This window comes from Castor canadensis, chromosome 7 (assembly GCF_047511655.1).
Source record: "Castor canadensis chromosome 7, mCasCan1.hap1v2, whole genome shotgun sequence".
In the NCBI taxonomy this organism is placed as follows: Eukaryota; Metazoa; Chordata; class Mammalia; order Rodentia; family Castoridae; genus Castor; species Castor canadensis.
The window spans coordinates 89,692,053-89,715,118 of NC_133392.1; the positions used below are offsets into that span (position 1 = coordinate 89,692,053).

General features: G+C 37.5%; 1 protein-coding gene across 2 annotated transcripts in view; it reads right to left on the reverse strand.

The window, feature by feature from the left end:
• The window catches only part of Clca2 (chloride channel accessory 2), a 36,238-nt gene extending 17,835 nt beyond the window's left edge, over positions 1 to 18,403 (reverse strand). The window contains exons 1-9 of one of the 2 annotated variants that reach the window (XM_020151345.2): positions 17,938 to 18,402; positions 16,943 to 17,080; positions 14,338 to 14,488; positions 11,846 to 11,954; positions 10,542 to 10,701; positions 8,396 to 8,623; positions 4,179 to 4,409; positions 3,468 to 3,645; positions 2,630 to 2,736 (exon numbers count right to left, since the gene is read on the reverse strand). In XM_020151345.2, the coding sequence (XP_020006934.1) occupies positions 2,630 to 2,736; positions 3,468 to 3,645; positions 4,179 to 4,409; positions 8,396 to 8,623; positions 10,542 to 10,701; positions 11,846 to 11,954; positions 14,338 to 14,488; positions 16,943 to 17,080; positions 17,938 to 18,123 (1,488 nt within the window). In that variant the 5' untranslated portion in view covers positions 18,124 to 18,402. Of the gene's footprint in view, positions 1 to 2,629; positions 2,737 to 3,467; positions 3,646 to 4,178; positions 4,410 to 8,395; positions 8,624 to 10,541; positions 10,702 to 11,845; positions 11,955 to 14,337; positions 14,489 to 16,942; positions 17,081 to 17,937 lie in introns of both variants that reach the window. The other variant, XM_074079526.1, reaches the window with a different exon arrangement.
• Between the last annotated feature and the right edge of the window lie 4,663 nt (positions 18,404 to 23,066).

Sequence of the window (23,066 nt, forward strand, 5' to 3'; positions counted from 1 at the left end):
TGGCCTATAGTTCTTTTTTTGGAGGTTTCTTTGCCTGGTTTTGGGGTAAGTGTCATACTGGCGTCATAAAATGTGTTTGGCAGTTTTCTTTCCCTTTCTATTTCATGGAACAGTTTAAGGAGGGTTGGTATCAGTTCTTCTTTAAAGGTCTGATAGAATTCAGCAGAGAATCCATCAGGTCCTGGACTTTTCTTTTTGGGGAGACTCTTGATTGCTGCTTCAATTTCATTTTGTGTTATAGGTCTATTCAGGTGATTAATTTCCTCTTGGTTCAGTTTTGGATGATCATATGTATCTAGAAATCTGTCCATTTCTTTAAGATTTTCAAATTTATTTGAATATAGGTTCTCAAAGTAGTCTCTGATGATTTCCTGGACTTCCATGGTGTTTGTTGTTATCTCCCCTTTTGCATTCCTGATTCACTAATTCGGGTTTTTTCTCTCCTCATTTTAGTCAGGTTTGCCAGGGGTCTATCGATCTTGTTTATTTTTTCAAAGAACCAACTTTTTGATCCATTAATTCTTTGTATGGTTTTTTTGGTTTCTATTTCGTTGATTTCCGCTCTTATTTTTATTATTTCTCTCCTATTTGTTTTGGGATTTGTTTGTTCTTGTTTTTCTAGGAGTTTGAGATGTACCATTAGGTCATATAATGACCATCCTTGTTTCTTTTCACTGATTTTGATTTAAAATATATTTTATCTGATAGAAGAATGGCTACTCTTGCTTTCTTTTGGAGTCTATTTGTGTGAGAGATCTAATTCTTTTTACTCTTAATTTATGTATGTCCTTATAGGTGAAATGAGTTTCTTATAATCAACAGATATCTGGGGCTTGTTTTGTTTTGTTTTTAATTTATTCAGTCACTCTGTATCTTTTAAATGGAGAATTTAATCCACTTACATTTAAGGTAGGATCCTATCACAGCCATTTTTAAGTTGTTTTCTCTTGTAGTTCCTTTTTTCTCCCTCTCTCACAGTTATCCTTTGTGGTTATATGATTTACTCTAGTAGTGTATTTTGATTCCTTGATTGTTCCTCTGCTGCTTTTGGTTTGTCTATTATAGATTTTTACTTTGTGGTTATCATGAAGCTTACAAAAACCAATTTTTGATTATGCCAAGCTATTTTGAAAGTATAGCAAAATAACATCATAAAGATAAAAAAAGAAAAAAGAGAAAGAGAAAATATACTAATAAACTGCACTTGCACTCTTTTCCTCCCTACATTTTAAATTTTTGATGTTTCATTTTACATTTTTCTATTGCTTATCTTTAAACATATTAGTGTGATTATTATTTTTGATCATTTTATTTTTTGTCTTCTCACTAAAGATATGAATGTTTTATGTGCAAAGTTTGTAATATTAGAGCATTCTGAATTTGTCTGTATAAAGATTCTAACAGTGAGTTATGTACCCTGATGTTTTCCTCTTGCTCATTCAGTTTGGAGAACCCTTTTATTTTTATTTACTTATTTATTTTGGCAGGACTGGGGATTGAACTCAGGGTCTCATGCTTGCTGGGCAGCCACTATTACCGTTCGAGCTACTCTGTCAGTCCTGAGAACTCCAGTTAGCATTTCTTACAGGATGGGTGTGGTGGACATATGTGGTTTCAGCTGTTGTTCTTAAGACTGTGTTTAGCTTTCCACTTATAAAAGATAACTTTGCTGGTTATGGTAGATACAGTATTCTTTGGTGGGCAGATTTTCTTTGTTTCCTTCAGTATCATGAAACTTTCTCTAGTAGTATAAGATTTCTACAGAGAAGTCTGCTGTCAGACAATTTGGGACACCCTATGTGTCATTCATTTTTTTTCTCTTACTACCTTGTGAATCTTCTCTTTATCTTTCACATTTGAGAGCTTGATTCCAATTTATCTTGGGACTTTTTCTTTCTTTTTTACTTCTAATGATGACTACTGCCTTTACTGTGTACACATAATCTTCATGTTAAATATTTCCTTACAGTAATTTACTGAGCTCATTGTTTACATCAAGCCATTGACTTGGCAGGTTCACTCACCATCTATGAGGAAACTACAGATGAAATTCCTTTTAAAACATTATTTAATTATGCCCAAAATATCTTTAAAGTATTTAGAAAGAAAAATTGGCCCTTCTAAAAACAGTTTGATTAAAATAAGCTTTTATGACCGAAATCAAATAGCTTGTACTAACTAAAGATATATTTAGAAATTTTTAGAATTTAATGAATTAGTTGATAGTCTTTATACAAGTGAGGAACTTCAAAGATGGTAGAGAAGTAAAAGTAAAATGCCGTCTCAGTGAATTGAAATTATAGTGTATCTATAATTAAATACAGTTTCTTATTTTTCTTTTAGGCCATGCCTCTCCACTCCACCCCTAGCTCTACCTGAATTTTGAGCCCCAAAGAAGTAAGCTATCTCACAGACTTGTAAAACTGAAATACTTATGGTAGAAAATGGCTCCTAGAAATGAGAAGCACAGATATCAGGTGAAAATGAAGTATGGTTCTGATGACACCAAGAAGCCCATTAAAAACCTTCCACACAGAGACAAGGTTAACAAAGTAGTTAGCACAATTCATCTGTTTCCCTTGTTTCCTACTTCTCCCATCGATAAATACAACTTTTAGGAAATTCTGACCTGAATACTTTGCTGAAAAATGTCTCCAGTTCCAGAGGAAATTCTACTGAAAGCATCAATCATGCTATTGGAGTTTGTTTTATCTGGAACAAAGAACTTTAAACCTCCTGAAAAACATGATTGAAATATTAACTATTAAAGATAAAATAAAACAAACAATAAAAAGCTAAACTTTTTCCGACAAATTTTGTTTGCATTAGAGAGTAAGTTCTGGGGAAGTAGGAGCTGTGCTTGACTAATTTTGCATGACATACTACATAGTCACATGGCAAGTGGCCCTAAGGCCACTTGTTCTATTCATAGCTATGTTGTTAGGGGCTAGAACTATTCCCCCTATAAAAGAACTCAACAAAAATTTACTGAGCTCAAACTAATTCCTAAATACTTTAGGTCAATTGCTATTATATACTTTGTTATATATTTTCTGAGAACATTGTTTTAAAACTAATTCAATAAGAATTTTGAGGATATAAAATTATTCTGTGCCTCATTTAAAACAAAAAAGCTAAGTATCTTACAATACTATCTATACTGTGTGTTTTCCTATCATAGAAGTTAGTATAGTTAGTCAAACATAAGTTTTAGTTCTATGATTATACATTATTGGTCTGGCTTAACAAAAAATTATAAAAATAGTAATATGATGGATGCATATAATTTGGACTTTCTAGGGAAAAATGTTAAAAAGTCAGCAAAATTTTGCCTGAGTTTTAGCTATGATTTGTGCATTTTTCTATTTTTTTCAATGAAGCCATGTAGCTAAGTTTCATGCTTGTGCTTTGAATATTCAAAGTTAAAGGAAATGCCATCAAAGATAACTTTGTAGAATTTTTTTTACCTGAAAGATGTGATAATTCCTCCAGTTTTTGAACCACAAATGAGCCCAGGGCAATGGAATGAATGGTAGAACCACTGCTCAGCACAGTGAGCAAGCAGTTGCCAATGAGCTCATCGTTTCCACTGGTCACCAATATCATTATAGAGCCGTAAGCTTTTCCATTCAGCTTTTCAACCACCTGAACATAGGGCATCAGTCACTTGGAAGGAAATGTAGTATCAAGCAGACTTCACTCTCATTCTAAATTCCCCACCAGCGGGCAGTGGGGCATATGCCTCTTCCAAGTCCCTCATAGCTCCCTACACTCCATGCCCCACCTCCACTCACTTCTCATCTCATCCCGTCACAGCATCTGCCACCCTACACATCATTGCCAGCTTGCTTGTGGGTAGGGACTTTCCTTATTTGTATCACTATGATGTGCCCATAGTTTAGGACAGTGTCTATCATAGGGAATACAGGGGATAAATTATTGTATGAGAGCCTTGCCTCTGAGATCTAGATGTGACCAATAAGAGGGCTTAGAGCAGTCTCTCAATCTAGGCTGCACTTTAGAATTAGATACTTAAAAAATGCTAATGGCCAGGCCATACCACAGACCAATGAATTGGAATCTCTGGGGATTGAAACCCAAGCAAGTTGGTGCTGGAGACTGAACCAAGGGCATCATGCACTGTGAAGGTGATTGAGGCTTAGGATACTCTACTATACCTCAAATCCTTTCTTAAGCCCAGAACAGATACTGGGTTTTGCTTCAGCTGACACAGTGGTAGGCAGACGTGAAACCAGCAGCTTGCGGTCATCATCACTGTTAATTTGGTGAAGATGGGCTCTGATTTCTCCTTTGCTATCAAAACTGATGATGCCCACAAAAGTACGAACTTCAACGATCTGCATCAAGTAAAATTCAGCTGCTTGTTGCATTCGAAAGAGTCTATCAGCCTGTATCCCATAAAGGAAAAAGAGGAAAAGTAACATCATTTGATTGGTAAACAAAAGTATGATTAAATAACTCAATTAGCAAATATCTCTGCTAAGTCTTTTGAAAGGTCGCACCACAATTTTTTGAGTTGTAAAGAGTGACATGGTAGAATATTGTTTGATTAATTGCAAGCTCAAAAATGCATACTTTACGGGAAAAATGTGGTTGGAATGAGCTAGTCATAATTAAGAACACATATCCTTATTATTTCTCTCCAACTCAGAATTAAAAAAACCCATAGAACCAATTAGAATAAGTTTATAACTGCTTCTTTCAAAAGTCAGTCCAAGTAAGAGGAGATATTGCAAAAGGATTTATGGAGGAGAGAAGTAGCAATTAGAGGAACCAGAGTCTCTTCTGTGACTACCCTCTGTTATGAAGGTCATCTTTGGTGCACCTCTTATCTGTAAGTGGGGATAATAATAACTTTATTAGTTGTTATATTGAAATTGTTGTGAGGATTAACTGAGATCGGTATATGGCAGTTACAGATGAGGTACTAACCAAGGATAAAGTAATATGAGTAGTAAATTTGGGCAGGTAATGCTACTAATTAATTCATTGGGATCACTTGATTGCAGGCTGTGAGGGAAGAGAAAGGTGGGGCAGACTGAGCTTCAATGGCCACCTGTTCAGGGCTGACTGTGACCTCTGTCTCCAACCCAGGTATCTCCCTTAATATCCAGGTCTGTATCTCACACTTCTTAGGACACACCACTAATTTAATGTGGGTCTCACAAATCTACACATTTTTGATTCATTACCTCTCTTCCCAATATTGTTTCCCTTACAAATTGGGAAGTAAGTTAATAGAATGGAGAAAAAGGACTTTGAATATTGTCACATACTTTTATAATTATGTGGCCATAGAAAAATTCTCCTTTTGGAGCTTGGTTTTCTCATTTTCACAAAAAACGCTGAGTAGACACTCAGAATGTAATAGCTACTACCAACATCGTGGTCAAGTCATCATTCCCAGTGGTGATTGCTATTCCCAACTAGATAAATTAGAAACTTGACTCCTTTACTCTTCCTCTCATAGCCTTCATGACCTAGAACAGGTCCTTGCAATTCAATGCCTTAAATTTCTCTTGCATCCATACCATCTCCATCACATCTGCCACTTCCTTAGATCCATCCAGTGTTAGTCATCGGACCCCTCCCTTGAACAAATCCGTCTGATATTGTCTCTTGGCCACTGCTTACTCTTTCCATCTTGGAAATGTCCTCCTTTCTCTTCTTTCACCTCACCCAACCTAATCATCGTTGAAGAGTCAAATCCAAGTCCACGCTCTCAGTGAAGTCTTCTCCCACTACTCTCCTGTACAGCAATAGAATGCTGCTTCTTCAAGGCCCCCACTCACAGCTCTGTGGAGCTGATCACACTGTAATATATTTATTCACAGTGGGTAATCTTTTCCTAATTAGATTGTGTTTCAAGGCACATACTCTGCTCTTATCATCTCTTTTCCCCAGCCAGCATAATGTGGGCACCAGATAAATGAATGAGTGACTATAATGGGTCAAAGACAACATTGGCAGGAAAAGGGAGGAACGGTCACTTTACTGTGAACTTGTTACTTTGAGCTTATTTCTGTCCTACTTATTTCATGTATTCTGTCAAGTACAATTATCCTTCACTTTCGCTCCATCTGTTCTTGTTTAACAGAGGCATACAGCCAATGTAAATTATTCAGAGACCAAATATGAGAAAATCATGACCTAGACAACTGCACGTAGGCAACATGACACAATTATCCAGATGCTGATTGTACTAGTGGAGTCCCTAATTTGTCAGAGATTTTTAAAAAGGCAAATATTCAGAGGAAGACAGGCTAAATTCTCTCCTTGGCAAATGGTATAATAAAAATAACAGCTACCACTTACTACTGTTTATGAACCAAAACTTCACATTTATTGCCTCATCTATTCCCCACCATCCAATAACTCTATGAAACAGGCAGTGATATGCTAGATTTCTGGTTTAAAAAGAACCCTGATTTGTAGCAACTGTCAATTTTCCTGGAATAAATATTCCTACTATGGCTGATTTTAGGTTGTCAATGTGACACTACTGAACAAAAATAAATCTACAGATATAATATGTACAGTTATAATATGTAGAGTGCTTTCTCACAAGCTCTGTTCTCCTGACCTAACTGGGGGCTAGTGGAGATGCAGAAAGGACAAACAATAGAAGACAAACATGCAGAAAGTTGGGGCCAGGTGTGCTGGGCACTCAGATGGAGACGCACAACAGCCTTGTTGCTTCTTTTCTCTATTAATTCTTCTTTTACTTTGATTCTTTTCTGTTATTCTTTAAAACCTTGATTCTAAAGTCTTCTTTTCTATTCTTTAAAGTCTCTTTCCTTAGACTCACACTGTCCCATGTCTTCTTTAGCATAATCTCTCTTAGAGTCTTCACCCTTAGATTTGCATTGTCCCATGTTCTCTCTTAAAGCCTCTGTGCTCAGACTTGCACTGTCCCACTAGACTTGTGCTGTCCCACGTTTCCTCTAATCTCTAGCATAACTCAGCAGCCCACCAATCAATCAACAATTCCATTCCCCATCAAAAAACTCACATCCTCCTTCAGCGAGTCTTTTATATCCAGTGGTAAGCAGGAGGTGGAGCAACAGTCCTCAGGAAGGGCCCTGACATTGTACCTGCATTCCTACTTCTTTCTCTGTAAACAACTTAGGAAAGAAGCTGTGTGCTGCATTTTGCCTTCACCCCCTTCTGCAGCTGGGGCCGTGACAAACTCAGCCTGTAGATCACTGAACACAACTGTGCTTATGTCAAGCTCTCATGGGCTTCTCATAATCTCTCCCCACAATAATAGGCCAGAAATAACCTTCAGAATATAGATCAGAGATAAGCCGACATTTTTTGTAAAGGGTGAGCTAATAAATATTTTACATTTTGTGAGCCACACATTCCCTGTTATAGCTACTCAGCTCTGCTATTATAATACTGAAGAGGCTATAGATGATACATGGTAAATGAGTTGCTGTATTCCACCTTTATGAACATTGAAATTTGAATTTCATATGATTTTCATGTGTCATAAAATATTATTCACTTGATTTCTTTCTTAACTATTTTAAATGTAAAACCACTGTTAACTTATGAGTCATGCAAAAACAGGTAGTAGATCAGTCTTGGCCTTTATTTAAGTTTACATAGTTAAAAAATGTCTTTTATGGTACTAGGAATGAACCCAGGGCCTCACGCATGCTAAGCACACATTCTACCACTAATCTATACTGAAAGCCCCAGTTTAATTTTTAATAGTGGTTGTGGTTAACCACTGACTTGCATGTTTCCTAAAGATTTAACAGTTGAATCTAATGAAAGTAGGTACTAATATCCCTGTCATACACATGAGAAAGTGTGCTTCAGAGATGCCAGCTTACTCTCGATTACACAGGCTATAAGTGAAGGCACCAAGACCTAGCAAGATCTGCTTGATTAGAGACCAGCCTTTAATCACTGTAAGGAATGGAGTTTTCCACAGTGGGTTTCCAGACAGCTGCTCGATTGCCAGATGGGTCTTTTGTAGAATGTGGACAAAATATACATACTAGACATTCATGCTCAATGCAAATTCAGTCACCAGTGAGTAGAATGTGAACAGACAGCAGCTTTTCCTTATATATCAGAGTTCTATAAAAGGATCTTGGTTGAAAAAAGTTACAATTTACATTAAAAGTAGCAAAAATGAGGTTAAGAATTATCTGCATATTTTATTTATTTGATTATCTCAATTTCTGGACCACATTTTGAGTATATTCCTCCCATCCCCAAGAAAATAAGATGTCTTTTCCTATTCCAACTTTTTACTTCACCCAACCCTCACTATTACTCCCTGAAAAATAAAAAGAATTAAAACCTGATAGGAAAAAAGTGATGATTGGTTTACAATCACTTTGGTTCAAAATGTTACCTCTGCCATCTTGCTGGACACATCCAATACTAAACAGACCACTTTGTCACCAGCCTGTAGGAGGGAGAATGTGGGAGGAAGAGGACACTCCGTCCCATCCATGGGAGAGCTGTGATGAAAGTCAGTGGAGTCTGTGATTACATCCCATGTACTCCTGAGGTTGCACATTTGGTTCTGTAAGTTTGGAGCTTCTTGGTTGTGGGTACTTGCATTACAGAATTCAACCACCTGGAAAAAGAATAAGTCTATCAGAAGGTAAAAGCACTTCTCCCAGACCAAACATACTTCTCATTCTCAACCATGTACAGGTAAAAGGAGTGAGTTGAAAGAAAGAGCATCAGAAGTGCTACAGTCATATGCTTCTTTCCTGAAAAAATGACATCAAATTTGCAAATAACCCTTAACACCCTTTTCTTGAAATATTAGCACCCTTATGGTATGCAAGCAATCTCTTAAGGTTTATTTGCTCTTGGATAATAGAGAGCAGACCAAGCATATATAAAATAGTCTGTAAAAACACAAAACAATCTCCTGCTTTCCTTATCATGATATTGTGTTAAAGAAGCCCTCTAGGAGATACTATCTTGGTCAGCCTGCTGGTGAAATCATATTAACTAACCACTTGTACCTTTATCAATTAGTCAGTATATATTTATCTAGTTCAAATATTGATCTCTGTAAGAATAGGATAAGGGGAAAACCAACTTAAATCTCCCTGAAATCTTCCCCCCCCATTTAAAGCATAAAGAAAATTCATTTAATGGTAATAAACTTGTGTCAACATTCCACTTAAAGGTATGGTTTACATTGCAAAATAAATGCCCTGCCATCTGTTCCCAGTGACTCTATTCCTGATAACAGAGCATGGGAGCTTATAGGTCAAAGGAAATTTATAGACTCTAGTCCCATCTCTAATTTCATAGACAAGGACCTGAAGTTTCGAAAGGTTAATTAATATCTTCTTAGAACATGAGTTTCTCTGTAGAGTAGAGGCAGGAGCAGAACTGTTTTTGTTTTGTTTATCTCTCTTTCCCTACATTTCAAGACTATGGATAGATGATTATGAAATTTTTGTGGCTAGATGTTTTTTAGTAGGTCTTCCAAAGGATTACAAATAATATGGATCAAATACCTGAAATTGGGTTGGCTTCAGGAATGAAGGCTATAAATTAAAAACATTATGGCTAGGACAACAAATATGAAAAATCACCTTCACAGCGGAACCGACTCCTACCCTTGACTAAAATCAGACTGAAAAAAAGTTACCTAAAACAACAAACAAATAAAAAACAAAAATAAACTTCAATCCAAGTGGGGTAGGTCAGCCATGAAAACAAAGAGAAAATGCCACAAAGGCACATGCCCACAGGCTCCCAGCCCAGTGGGGAGATGACCCCACTTAGGACTTTCAGGGTTTTGTGAAGCTGGGTAGATGTGCCCATGAAGGCAAATTCCACTGAATCTCTGAATCATCCAGGTCCTTCACTTCTGACTTTATGTTCTCTCTGAGAAGGCTTCTGGTGAAAATTAGGCTATTCCATGCTGCTTCCTTCATAGAGAAAATGAACTGGCCAGAGAATACAAACATGAGATCCCCCATAACAGAGTACTAATTTTGAATAATAATTTAAAAAATGGTGCTCTGGGTTTATACACTTGTCTCTTGTCAGTAACCATGGAATACTGGCAAGGTGTGGGGATGAAGGCAAGGGTTATTTGACTTCCCTTGGCAATTGATATCTTTCTTTTAAAGTTCTAGATTTCAAAATAAAGGAAAGAGTACTAAGAAATGCAACTAAAATACTGAGAGGTTTGTGACCTCAAATGAGAGGAATAAAATCATTTGTTATATTACTGTCATTAGCCAGCTGTGTTTTCTTATGAATGAACACCCCCATATGAGCAATTTATTTCGTGGTCTCCAGCGTTTCCTTGTTAAGTCACCTTCCCTGAGAAGCAAATTATCACTTTTATAATGAAATCTGTTTGTTTTCTTCTGAGGCACCTCAGTTTTTTAATATGTAAAATAAAAAGTAGGTGAGCTCTGAGGTACCATCTCAATTGTCTTATATTTTAGATACTAGACAAATCAGTTCATGGAAGGAAGTGGTAGTACCTTACAGGAGTTTGTCAAGGCCATACTTACAGAAGATAAACTTTGCATGAACATTATAGATGCAGTTGCATTTTGGGTGCTATCGTAGATAAATGTACATCCTTCTTTGAGAAGCTTGCTAATTATACAGTTTTCTTGGGGACAGAGTCCTTTTTCACACACAAAAGTGCCTGTGATGTCAGAAGAACACCTAAAAATGGAAAAAAACTGGGAAGTGGGTCTGTTTTAGAAATACTTGTGTTTCTTCTTGATTAGCTTTTATAATAATTTGTTTCAAGTATTGTAGCTTGCTTGATATACATGAACATTTTTTAAAACTACTCAATTAATAACATTAATTTAGAAATGTACTCCACTTTATTTTAAAGCATTAGCTCTTGATGGAAGAGTTTTGTAGTGTCAAAGAACCTCAACAACCAAACAGTATCACCACAAAAGACTAGGAAGCCCAGAAGAACTTTGGGTAGCTCAAGGAAGAGCATGAGCAGCACCATCTGGAGCCAGTATTCCCTTGAGTCCATGTCCACGGGACATCAGGGAAAGAAGAGAATGAATGTGGAATGATGATATTTAAAATACTCCTTCCTCAATAAGCAATCTCAAATATCGTGGGTGGTAGTGAAAAACAGTGCCATTTTAAGGAGAAGAATCACTGAATTTCTTTCTACCAAAATTATAGCTGAGAGTACTTGTTGAGCCAGTATTTCTTGAAAGAATTTAGTAGATATATGGCTCTCCCTATTACATAAAAAATGGCATGTGTATAATGTCATGATCTGCAATGTTAGTCTGTATGTCTACTGAGAGAGGACTGGTTGAATAAACTGTGGCATATCCACACAATGAAATACTATGTAATTATTTTGAAGAGGGCCAGAAAGAATATATATTCATATTTATTTGAATTTTTCCAAAGAAAAAGAGAAAATAAATAAGAACTAATCAAATGGTTATGAGAGGGTGATGAGAGGGAACAGAATGAAGACAGTGATGAAAACAAGACAGCTAAGTATAACTTTTTGTATTGTTTAATATTCAAACCACAGAACTATTTACCTATTTTGTTAAAAAATACAATAAAATTTAAAAACAAAAATAGAAAGATCTCCTCCTTATTCATTTTTAGTTGCTATTATAAATTTTTTTTTAATTTTTATATATTTACCTCACATAATGTTTAAATCAAGGTAAACATATCTACCTTCTCAAACATTTATTTCTTTATGATAAAAACATGCAATATTCTTTCTTCTATCTTTTTGAAATATATAGTAAATTTATTAATGTTAGAGTCAAACAAATAATAAAATTTAAACATGAGAAAAAGTACTCACCTGGTTATTTTAATTTGATTTTTTCCATTTATGTAGAGAGGTTTGTCATTGTTATATTCATCAAACACACCCCAACGGAGATGGGCCCATTCGTGGACAAACACCCTGCCTGTGGAAGAGAGATCTTTTCTTTGTTGAGCTCCTAAAATATCTCAGCAATGAACCTTCATAATCAGTGAACTTGACTTCATGTACTCATTCCAAAGAATTAAAGTTCAATTCTATCTCTTACTTTCCTCTTCCATCCACTCCTATCCCAACCCTAACCATCATTTTTAAAAAGCTGTATGAAAATATGCTTGGTCTGTAAGTGTAAAGCATAGCATCACACATCTATTAAAGAATAAAGAAGAGGCCTGCATCCTCTCATTTTCCCAATGAAAATTTAGCTTCCTAAGTTTGGAGTTGGGAGAAAGAGGAGGAAGTCTAGCCAGGCAAGCAAATAAACTTTCTTAATCTCCAGTCTGTGCTATCCTAGCATGCCTGCAGATACTTCTATTCCACAACAATATGACAATGATCAACACCTATGAAGCAGGGAGGAAGGAAGGAACAAAAAAAGAGAACATGGAATCCTCTTCCCAGCTTGGATGTGCCTTTGTCTTTTATTTTATCCCTTATTCTCCATGTTTATGTTTATTTCCAACTCAGTTCATGGAAATTCTCATCCTCAACATCAAATCCTTTATACATTTATCTGAACCCCTCTAAATCTTATATTCCCTTCAAAGATCAGATCAGAACTTACTTCTTGGCTGTGTGCCATGGCTCATATCTATAATCCTGGCTACTAGAAAAGTGGAGATTGGGAGGATTCTATTCCTAGGTTAGCCTGTGCAACAAAGTTTGTGAGACCTCATTTCAACCAATAAAAAAGCTGGATGACAGGTGAGACATGCACCTGTCATCCCAACTATGCAGGAAGCATAAATATCCTGGTCCAGGCAGCCAGGGGAATAAATGCAAGATCCCAAAAAGTAAAGTAAAAAGGACTGGGGGCATGACACATACTGCTTCCATGTAGAAGCTTTCCAGATGAACTCCTCTCCCAAAGCACACATTCCTTAATTCCTGAATTACTTTAAGTTCTGGGAACCCCGGCAGCGTTTGCAAGCTGACTCAGGCTGTGGCATATTGTGCAATTTTTGAAAGTTGAAACAAAGGAAGGGAGGAGAACAATCCTAGGTGAAAGTGTTAAGGGGAAGTTTGTGTCAACTCATGGAATTCAGAAGTACTGATGAAGTCATGTGCTGGTGCAGAGATCACAGCACCTCATGGTTACCAGAAGAAAAGAATTATGAAATTTTATAAAGTACATTTTATAGAACATATCACCTTACTTCTTGCTAACTATACAGAAGATAACAAAAATTTATTTAGATTTTTAAGTTGGGTGAAAAATTAAACCACATTTGAAATTAAGACTGGAGAGTCAGTCCTTGGTCAGCTGGCCTGTGCTCACTAGTTTCTCCCTCAGATCTGTCTCACTGTCCACTGTCACTCACAGGACTATGACTGGTGACTGGTCACTTCTCTCCCATGCTCCAACCATCAACCTCCAGCCACAATCTGAACTTTCTGCAGGACAGTTATCACACCTGCCATCCTCTTGCCTACATCCAGACTTGTGGTTTTCCTTTTCAGCTGGCTCCTCTATTTCTGATGACTTCGTTTTTCCTTAATGCTTCCCTGCACACTCTGCTGCAGGCTAGACCTCTATTTCTCATTTTAAACTCTGAAATATTTCCCATCACTTAGAGTTGTTAAGATTAAACAAGAAAATATTTACAAATCAAGCAGCAGAGTCCCTGGCACATAGGAAGCTCTCATGGTTCTATCTTTCTTACACTTCCCTTCTCATTGCCTCCATTTTTACTCAGGTCTCATGGCCTCCTACCTGGACTGCTCCTGGTCATTCTTCTGATATACACTTCCTCCCTCATTGATTTGGTTGGGCCAGGTTATCCACACAGCCAGACTCATCTTCTGCAAACACTGCTGTAATGGAGTCTCTCCTATGCTTATGAACCTTCAGAGATGACTTGATCGTGTCACCTGTTAGTCTATTCATCATACCACCTGTCCCATGAGCGTTCCAACATTTTCTCCCATACCAGTCTCTGCAGTATCAGCAGCTCTACTGCTCTGCCTCTCTCAAACATGCCTTGGACTCTGCAGCCACAGTTTATCTCCCTCTTCCCATTAATCAAAATGATATCTCCTTGGTGAGGTCTGCTCTAACCACCAGTGACTCAAAATTCCTTCATTGAATTCTTAGAGCTCCCCCACCCCCCAGTTTTCTGGACCACTAATCTGATGCTTAATCCTTCCTGGTTCACTTTGTCACACATCTTTGCATGTGCATGTGGACTATCTCCCCATCCAAATGCTAAGTCCTTGATAGATTCCAGGTTTTCTAAGTCCCTTTTAGCGCCAAGCACAAAATACTGAAAATAGTACTATTTGGCTATTTTTCGGTTAGTTGAACTTACCCCGTGATCCGTAGCCAGCTGTTAAGTCATCATTCAGAAGGAAGTCAGGTGTGAATTGAATGTATTTTCCCTCTTTTCCACACCCTCTGTACTGTAGGGTGTATGGATCATCTCCATGTACCCCATTCCAACCGGTCACTATGACATTTGCCTAGATTATAAGAAATGCATTGTAGTACTCTAGATCTTGACTGTGATGTTGGTGATATAAATGAATACAAGTTTTAGAGCACTTTGAACTGTATACCTAAGATTTGTGCATTTTACTACATATATAATTACATCCTAGTTTAAAAACAGATTAAAGAAAAAGAAGCACCTTATAGAAAGCATTTAGAATGTACTCATAGCTAAGCATTAACTAAATGATTTGGCATTTTCAAAAACATTTATTTTAAAAACAGCAGATGTCACCAGGTGTGGTGGTACATTGGTGCATGCCTGTAACTTCAACTACTCAGTAGTAAAAGTGGTTGGATCACAGTTCTAGGCCAGTTCAGACAATATTAGTGTGAGACTCTATCTGAAAAACAAGTAAAAGCAAATTACCTGAGGGTGCAGCTCAACTCTGAGTAAAAAAAAAAAAAAAACTTAGCAATTTCCAAGGAACTTCATTATCTCCTTTGATTTGCTTATTGTTCAGATTAAAATACTTTCAAAAGTCAACACTATAAAATATAATAAAATGTTTAAAGAACTTTTAAGAGCATTTACATGTTATTCAGAACTGTATTGTAAAGAGTTGCAGCCTTTTGCAAACAAATTTCTGTGGGTTATATGTGTTTCTTTTCATTTCATTTCCATAACCAGGCATATCAGGAATGCAATCATTCTTATTTCTTTGTGTGTCCTGACCATTTTAATTACTATCACTAAAACACAATTTCTTAAGCCTAAAACTAAAGTAAATATCTATTTACATAGCCATCAAGACAGCACAATTTTGTATAAAAGCTTGTTTCTCATTTTCAGGACTCAAAATAGCATATTGCCTGAGACATGCTCTTAGACATTAAGTATGCTGTTAAATAAGAGGTGGATGAGGCTGATTTTGGAACAGTTGGATCTAATATGATCTAATAAATATAATTATCAGTACATGTGCTGTGTATGTTTGTGTGTGTGTGTGTGTGTGTGTGTGAGTGTGTGTGTGTGTGAAAGAGAGAGAAAGAGAAAGAACCACTGAGGACTAGAGAAAGATAAGATAAAAATTTTCCATATTTGCGTACTTGGAGACTTTTTCCCAGGGAGCATGAGTTGTTTTTGTAATAAACTAATAAACACATGGGCATTGCAAGGTAACACCCACAAAAGAGGCTAAAGAGGTCATGTTCTTGCATAGTCCTCTCCCTGCAGTGCCCCATTCACTGAGTGTTTAATTGACATTATGAGGTTTAAGGAAATTAGTGATAAAAACTAATTTTAGACTGCATGAAAGTTAAGTGGTATATGTAAAACACCCAGCCTTTAGTTGAAGCTTAACAAACACTAGGTCTCCCCCCAGTTCATCCCATTCCCTACCTATCTTATCTTCATGCCGAGCATTATCAAATGCTTTCATCTGGTCATAAGTCAAATGCTTTTAAGAACTTCTTTAACTTCTCCATGACATTACTTATCTACACTAGTATAACATTCAATTTCTGAGAGTTTCTTCAAAGGAGAGCTAAGAATTAAAATAATCTCATGAAATTTCATACCAAATGACATGAATAAGGAAAAGGGGATCTGTCATTATGACAGGCCTGTGAGCCCTTACAAACCTCAAGCCCACTTCTGCTGAAGCCCTGAGCTGAGTTGTTCTCGTTGCCTGCACTCCTGATAACTTCCATGGGCTCTTGTTCATAGCAACTCTCAAGTCATGTGCCAAACTTATTTAATAATTGTTTATAGGTCCATATCAGTATGTGACGGCATCCTCATAGGTGCTTACCCACAAACTGCCACTTATGAGAGTTCTTCAAGGCTAAATTAGTTTTTGTTGTTTTTGTTGGAAAAGAAAACGTAGCCATCCTTTCAAATACTCACTACCTTCTGGCTTTCCTCTCTATCTCCTTACTACTATAAGTCAGTACCCTAGACTTGGGCTAAGGTCAAATTCTGCTCATTTACACCATGGCATGAGATAATAGTCATATTTTTACATGCGTGGGTGTCTGTGTTTCTGTCTGGACATGCATGTTGCTGCCCTTGACAGGGTGGTAAATGAAGACAGTCATAGCTGGAATTGTTCCCTTCACTGCTCATCTTCAGCAGAACAAAACTGATTCTTGGTCCTCAGCAGAAAATTTCACAAGAAACTTCCAAGTTATAGAATAAAGAGATTTTCTGAGAACTACATGGGCAAAATAGTATTTTGCTTACTTTTTTATTCCATAATTTACACTCATTTATTTTATTTTCATATTTTTCTTTTCTATTCTTTAATTTAAAATTTTTGACACATAATAATCGTATATATGTATGGGGTACAGCCTACATATTTTTGTTAATAACACTCTGCCCAGCAATGTCATCCATGCATTAATATCATTGACACACTATATTTTGAATTTTTCCCTTCAATGTGAGTTAAATTCATTTGGTGAAAATCCTGAGTTCTTACCTTTTCATACGATTCTTGCTTTGCTTTGCTGTAATTATTAGCTTTCCAAGTGTTAGGTATTAAAATCTGTATATTTCTGAAAAACACTCTTCTTTTGGTGGCATTGAATAGGTAAAAAGAAGCTTCAGTTATCATTTCCTATAACCAAACAAAAGAAAAGTTCATTTTAGTGCTTGTAAATCCTTTAAGTCTTGCCTTTTGGGTTACACTTAAAATAGGTAATAATAAATAATAATAATAAAGATATCTTGAAGGAGCCCATGGAAACTTAGGAGCAAAATAAAAAATAGTGAAAGAATTATTTGGAAGAGACTTTAGGACACTAATTGTGTGTCTGGGCTTGCCTTCATGATTTTCCTAACTTTCTGAAAGGGTTTGAAGCTTTTACTGACATGTTCTCATGTCACACCTGTGGGCATGTTCAGGACCACACCTTATGAGTATACTATTTTCACTCAAGCAGTACCACACAGGGCTCTTAAGTAATGATCCTCCCTTGCCATATTAAAGGGAAAATAGTCAATTACTTTACAGAATGTTAGGTAAAAGGAAAGAATTTTTCTCTCTGGCACTCCACACAGACTCTCACCCTTTCGGTCTGAGAATTCTCACCCTCAGGATGAAATCCAACAAGATGATTTTAATAAGCACTATCATGCTTATTCATCAAACTTCTTATCTTCTTTTTGCTATACTGAGTTGTTTTTCTAAGTTGCTTTTCCTGAAACAGTCATGTAGGAAAACAACAGAACCACAGAATCCTAAAATTAACACCAGCAACAACAAAAGGAGGCTAGATTGTCACCTGAATACTGAGACTATGCACAATTAAGAGAACAAACTGGCTTGGCCATAATAATAGTTTCTGGTACTTTCTTTAAGGAATACTGCTCTCTTTACAGCTCACATTCAAAGGTAGGGTGGTCAGCTTTTTAAAGACGGCTACAGGTCTAATCTAATGGGATAATGATATTGACTTTATAATCACCACTCACCTTGATGCTTGGGATGAGGTTCTGATTCTCAGGTACTTGAGGATTGATTGCAACGAGTAATCCATTATATCCATTGTCTCGAAGCTGCACTTCTGCCCCCAGGAATAGAAGTTCCGGACTTAGGGCAACCAGCAGAGCCACAAACTTCAGGATGCAGACAGAGCCTGCAGCACCCCTGTGGGCCATGTTGTAGAGATTGCTGGTTTACTCACATGGAGCCCGATGGCTGTATTGTATCAGGGGTCAATGTGGAAACAGAGGGTTTCTTCCTGAACTGGTAAGTCTTAGGACAGGTGATGAAGGAGGTGTCTTCTTTGAAAAATCTAGGGTGGATCTTTCTGGGACCTGCCTCTACAAGTTCTTTTTCTCTAAGGCGAAGCTGCACTTGTGTGTACTGAGGCTGAGCTTCCATCTGAATCATAGTTGGGCAAGAAATCTTCCACCCCTTACTCATTTTATATCTTCACAGAAGGAGGAGAAAAATAAAACAAAAGGTGCTTAAAAGCAGGAGGCCTCCCTGGTTGGAGTGGAAATCAGTGTATTAAGATTGGTCAATTCACTTGCAATAGAAACACAGAAACTGCTAGTGATTTTTCTTTCCTCCTCCTTGACAGCCCCCTTGGTTAGTCAGCACAGCTACTTCCCTTCTACACTCAGGTTGTCATTGGTTGTAAGATTCCCTTGCCTGCTTATTTTGAAGGATTTGGAAATCACCCTGCAGTCCTGTCCTCTGAGCCAGGGTCATGCAGCCTGGCCAAGCTCTCAGGCCATGCCGGAATAGGGTATCAAATATCCCCCAGGGAGGGCTGAGTGCCAGGAATTTGGATGCTGCACAGGCCACAAAACCTTTCCCCCTGGCCTTTCTGCCTTTTTTCTCCAGACCAGGGAAAAGAATGGATTTATCTCCTAGCAACTGAGGGCAGGGCCCTGATTGATAACCTATTTCTCCAGTACCCATCACAGGTTTTAGTATATAGTAAGCTTTGCAAATATTTTATAACTGATTAATAATACCTGATAATTATATATTGGTTTTGAGTTTATGAATTGTCTCATTTAAATATCAATTCCTAGTTACAGGTATAATTTTTATTCCCATTTTTTTAAGTAAAGACACTGAGTCTCAGAACAATTATGATAAATTAGCCAAGGAGAGAGGAATGAATGTTCTTATTGAGTGGTAGGTTTTATTATGCCTAGTTTATAGGTGAAAAACTAAGGCTCAGAAAATTTAAAAGCTTATTTAAGATTGGGAGTATAATCACTGTGTTAAAACAAAAAGACCAATGGACCCCAAATTCCATTATTTTTCACTATGTCATGTTCTCTGTCAGTTACCAAATTATCCTAGGAATCCCCTTTCTCGCCTATGTTTACACAGAATTCCTAATACAATGACAGCTGTTGTAATATTGTTGTAAACTTTGGTCACCTGCACACTTTTCTCTGCTGTGGCTTCCAGCTGAAGGCTTCTGAGAAGGGTGGGGAGCAGGCAGGCAGAATCTGTCCTAGATCTCCACATGGATTTCACAGTCCTTACCGTCTACAGGGTCAGTTCAATATCATTCTTCCTCTTCAAACAACTGGAGTCTTCTGAGCCAGTTCTGGCCTCCTGTGCCCTGACAAACAATCATAGTAACAGACAGGGCTTTTGTTTGTTTGTTTGTTTTGTTTTCTTCTGTTCTGTTTTTATGGTACTGGAGTTTGAACTCAGGGCCTTTAGCTTTCCAGCTCCTTTCATCTTACTTCCCCCTTCCTTCTGAAGAGATATAAAATCAGAGGGGTTGAAAGGTTTCTTGCCCGACTGTGATTCAGAAGGAAGCTCAGCCATAGTACTAGGCAGGTGCTCAATCACTTGGGCCATGCCCCAGCCCTTTTTTGCTTTAGTTATTTTTTTGGATAGGATCTTGCATTTTTGCTAGGACCAGCCTGGACCACAATTGTCCTATTTCTGCTTTCTGCATAACTGGGACCACAGGTACACACCACCTCACTGGCCTTACTTATTGATATGGGGTGTCTCTAACTTTTTGCCCTGACTAGTGTTGAACTGTGATCTTCCCAATCTCTCCCTCCTGAGTAGCTAGAATCATAGGCATGAACCACTGCATCTGGCCCCACGGACAGTATTTAACCAACACTTACCATGCAGGCATTTTATTTATTGTGTGAGAGAAGGCATCCTTCTTGCTCCTTCCAGGCAGTCAGCTATTAGGTCTTGGTGTTCCCCTGGGTGTGTTGAAGAATGGAATGTCACTTGTCACCATGTGGATGCCAAACTTGCTTACCTACAGCTCAGAGATCAGCTTAGATGCCTTGTCTTCTGAAGCTGGTTCCCAGCATAGGTTTGTGGAATTTTTTCATTGTCTGGTATGGCAACTCCAAAGGTTTGCCTGTAACTGTGACTCATGAGAAGAACAAAGTACTTCATTTCAGCTTTCTTTGGCAGTTTATTTTCTATGCAAATCTCATGCTTTCAAGAAAAAAATTACCCCCAACAGGAAGACAGTATTGTTCAAAAGTTAAATTTGTAAACATAGTATAAGAATAGCTTTTTGCCAGCAATCAGGGAAGAGTTTCTTGCCACCATGTACATGGGTAAATTGTTCAAGGACTGAAGGGACAATTATGAACTGACATTCAGCACTCTCTCCACTTGTTTTTGTCAATAGCTGCAATGGCAACCTGAGGATGTGAGTATGGAAGACATGGTTAGGGAGTGCATGTGGCTTTACAAAGAACACTGCATGGGAGCAGTCTTGTCCAACTTCACCTGGATTAAAATTTATAAACAGGCATGACATTCATTCATGTCTATCTCCTTTTTGGCTCCTTGGTTCTAGACCCAAAGTCTTGTTCTGGCAACTTTACTGGACTCCACATTTACTGTCTGTTCCCTATAAGATCCCTAGTAACTAACTAGTTTTCTGACCATGTCTTGGGAACCACATTCACTTCTGAAAGCCTTTCCCATAACCCCATCACAACTGCTCCAAACTATGCTTCAGAACCCACTCTACATCCAGCCTGGGGCCAGGCCATGTGAAAATTTCTTCTTACTGCTTTCTCATCTCACCAGGCTGACCCTACAGGAGACAAAACTAAAAGGCTGGAGACAACTGACTTGCTTAAATGATTAAAAGTCATCCCTGACTTTTTATCTTTTCTGATAAGATGTGACTCTAAGTGAGCAATTTTTCCTTTCATCCAAGAAGTATTTACTGGTCACGTCCATAGATTTTCTGAGCAATAAAATCTACCTGAAGTGAAGAAAACTGGGAATACAATTTTCAAGGGTTTATTTCAACGTTATGTAAAGTCTAGGAATCTGTTCTGCTTTTATCTGCTTTCAAGAAAATAAGAGTTGTTCTCTTTCAGTAACTGAAGAATCTAAAGAACATCTTTGTTCATTGTGTGATTCTGTGGTTGAAGGGCCTATTTCTTTTCATAGAATTCACTGGTAAGAGTCACAGACATACAAATAAAGCATCTGATCAGTATCAGAGAAATGAGGAGATGTGACATCTTGAGGTGTCAAAGCCTCTCAGTGACTGTTTTTCCCTAGTGTCTATGGTTTTCCCTCTGCCCTGTCTCCAGTCTCCATGCATCTCTGAGATGCCAGGGCCTTGCTAGATTTTCCTGCTACCCTCAATCCCACCAAGAAGGAGTAGCAAGTGGTTTTTTGTCTTCTTTCCTCTCTTTCTGCTGTTCTTAATACTTCATTTCACCCTGCCAGGCCTGTGAACAGGAAGCCAACCAAATCAAAGATCTGGCAACTGGATTAGGGCTCCCCCTTCTGTTCTTGTTCTGTTTTTGTATCTCAGGCACCAAATCTCCAGAAAAAATTCTCAGCAAAGGGAATCGATCCCCACAGACTTCCTTTACAAGGTGCAATGAAAGCTATTCAGGGCTGTACTTTTCAAATTTTGTCATACTTAAGAATCATTAGTAGTTCAAATGTAGATAGATTCTTACTCTATAGAGTGAGATCAATATTACCATATCTATCAAGCTCTCATAAATTTCCAATATGAATACAAATTTATTTATGACTGATGTAGCCTTTTTTAAATTTTGTAACTACCACCTAAAGATGAGTTATGGATTAAGAGGGAATTTTTCATCTCAGCTCCATCAATAGCATATTTAACCCAAGAGGATAGCCTATAAACAACCTATGAATCATTATGGTAACCATTAATATCTTACACTAACCTTAGTGTGACCAATATATGAAATTTACATTGAAAGTGACTGGGATTCTTGGGGCCCCATTTGAAGTAGTCGGTATATGAGAAAATAGCAGGGAATGTACAGGGATTACTTCTTGATAACAACCCCAATGCAGTCTGTGTACCCTTTAAAAATTTTTTAAATTATGTTATTGTTGTACTGAGGGTACATTTTGACATTTACAAAAGTTCTTACAATATATCATAGTTGGATTCACCCCCTCCATTATTTTCTTTTATTTCCCCCCCACCCATTTCTGGAATAGTTTCAGCAGGTCTCATTTTTCCATTTATATACATGTGTACATAGTATTTCTATCATATTCATCCTCCTACACCCTTTCCTTATATCCTCCCCTTCCCACTGGTACCAACCCCTCAGACAGGACCTGTTTTGCCTTCCTGTTCTCTTTTTTTATAAAAGCAAAAATGGCATTTTTATTTGTTCAAGATAGCTATACAGGGAGTTTTATTGTGACATTTCCACAACCCAAATTTTTCATCCCCTTTATTTTTCTCCTTCCTTCCTTAGTCTCCTTCTTAGGGTAATTTCAACAGGTTTAAAAATTCTATATTCATTCTTGCATAGAAAGCACATAGACCATATTCACCTTCTTAACTTCCTTCTCTTACCCTCCCTCTCTCAATAGTGACCTCCTCTTAGCATGAACTGTTTTTCATAGTATTGCTTGTATTTGTGTTGCACCTTATATTACATATATGAGAGAAAACATTCAATCTTTAGCTTTCTGAACCTGGCTTACTTCACGTAAGATGATGTTCTCCAGTTCCATCCATGTACCTGCAAATGACAAAATTTTATTCTTCCTTATGGCTGAATAACATATCATTGTATGTAAATACCACATTTTCCTAATCCATTCATCAGTAGTGGGG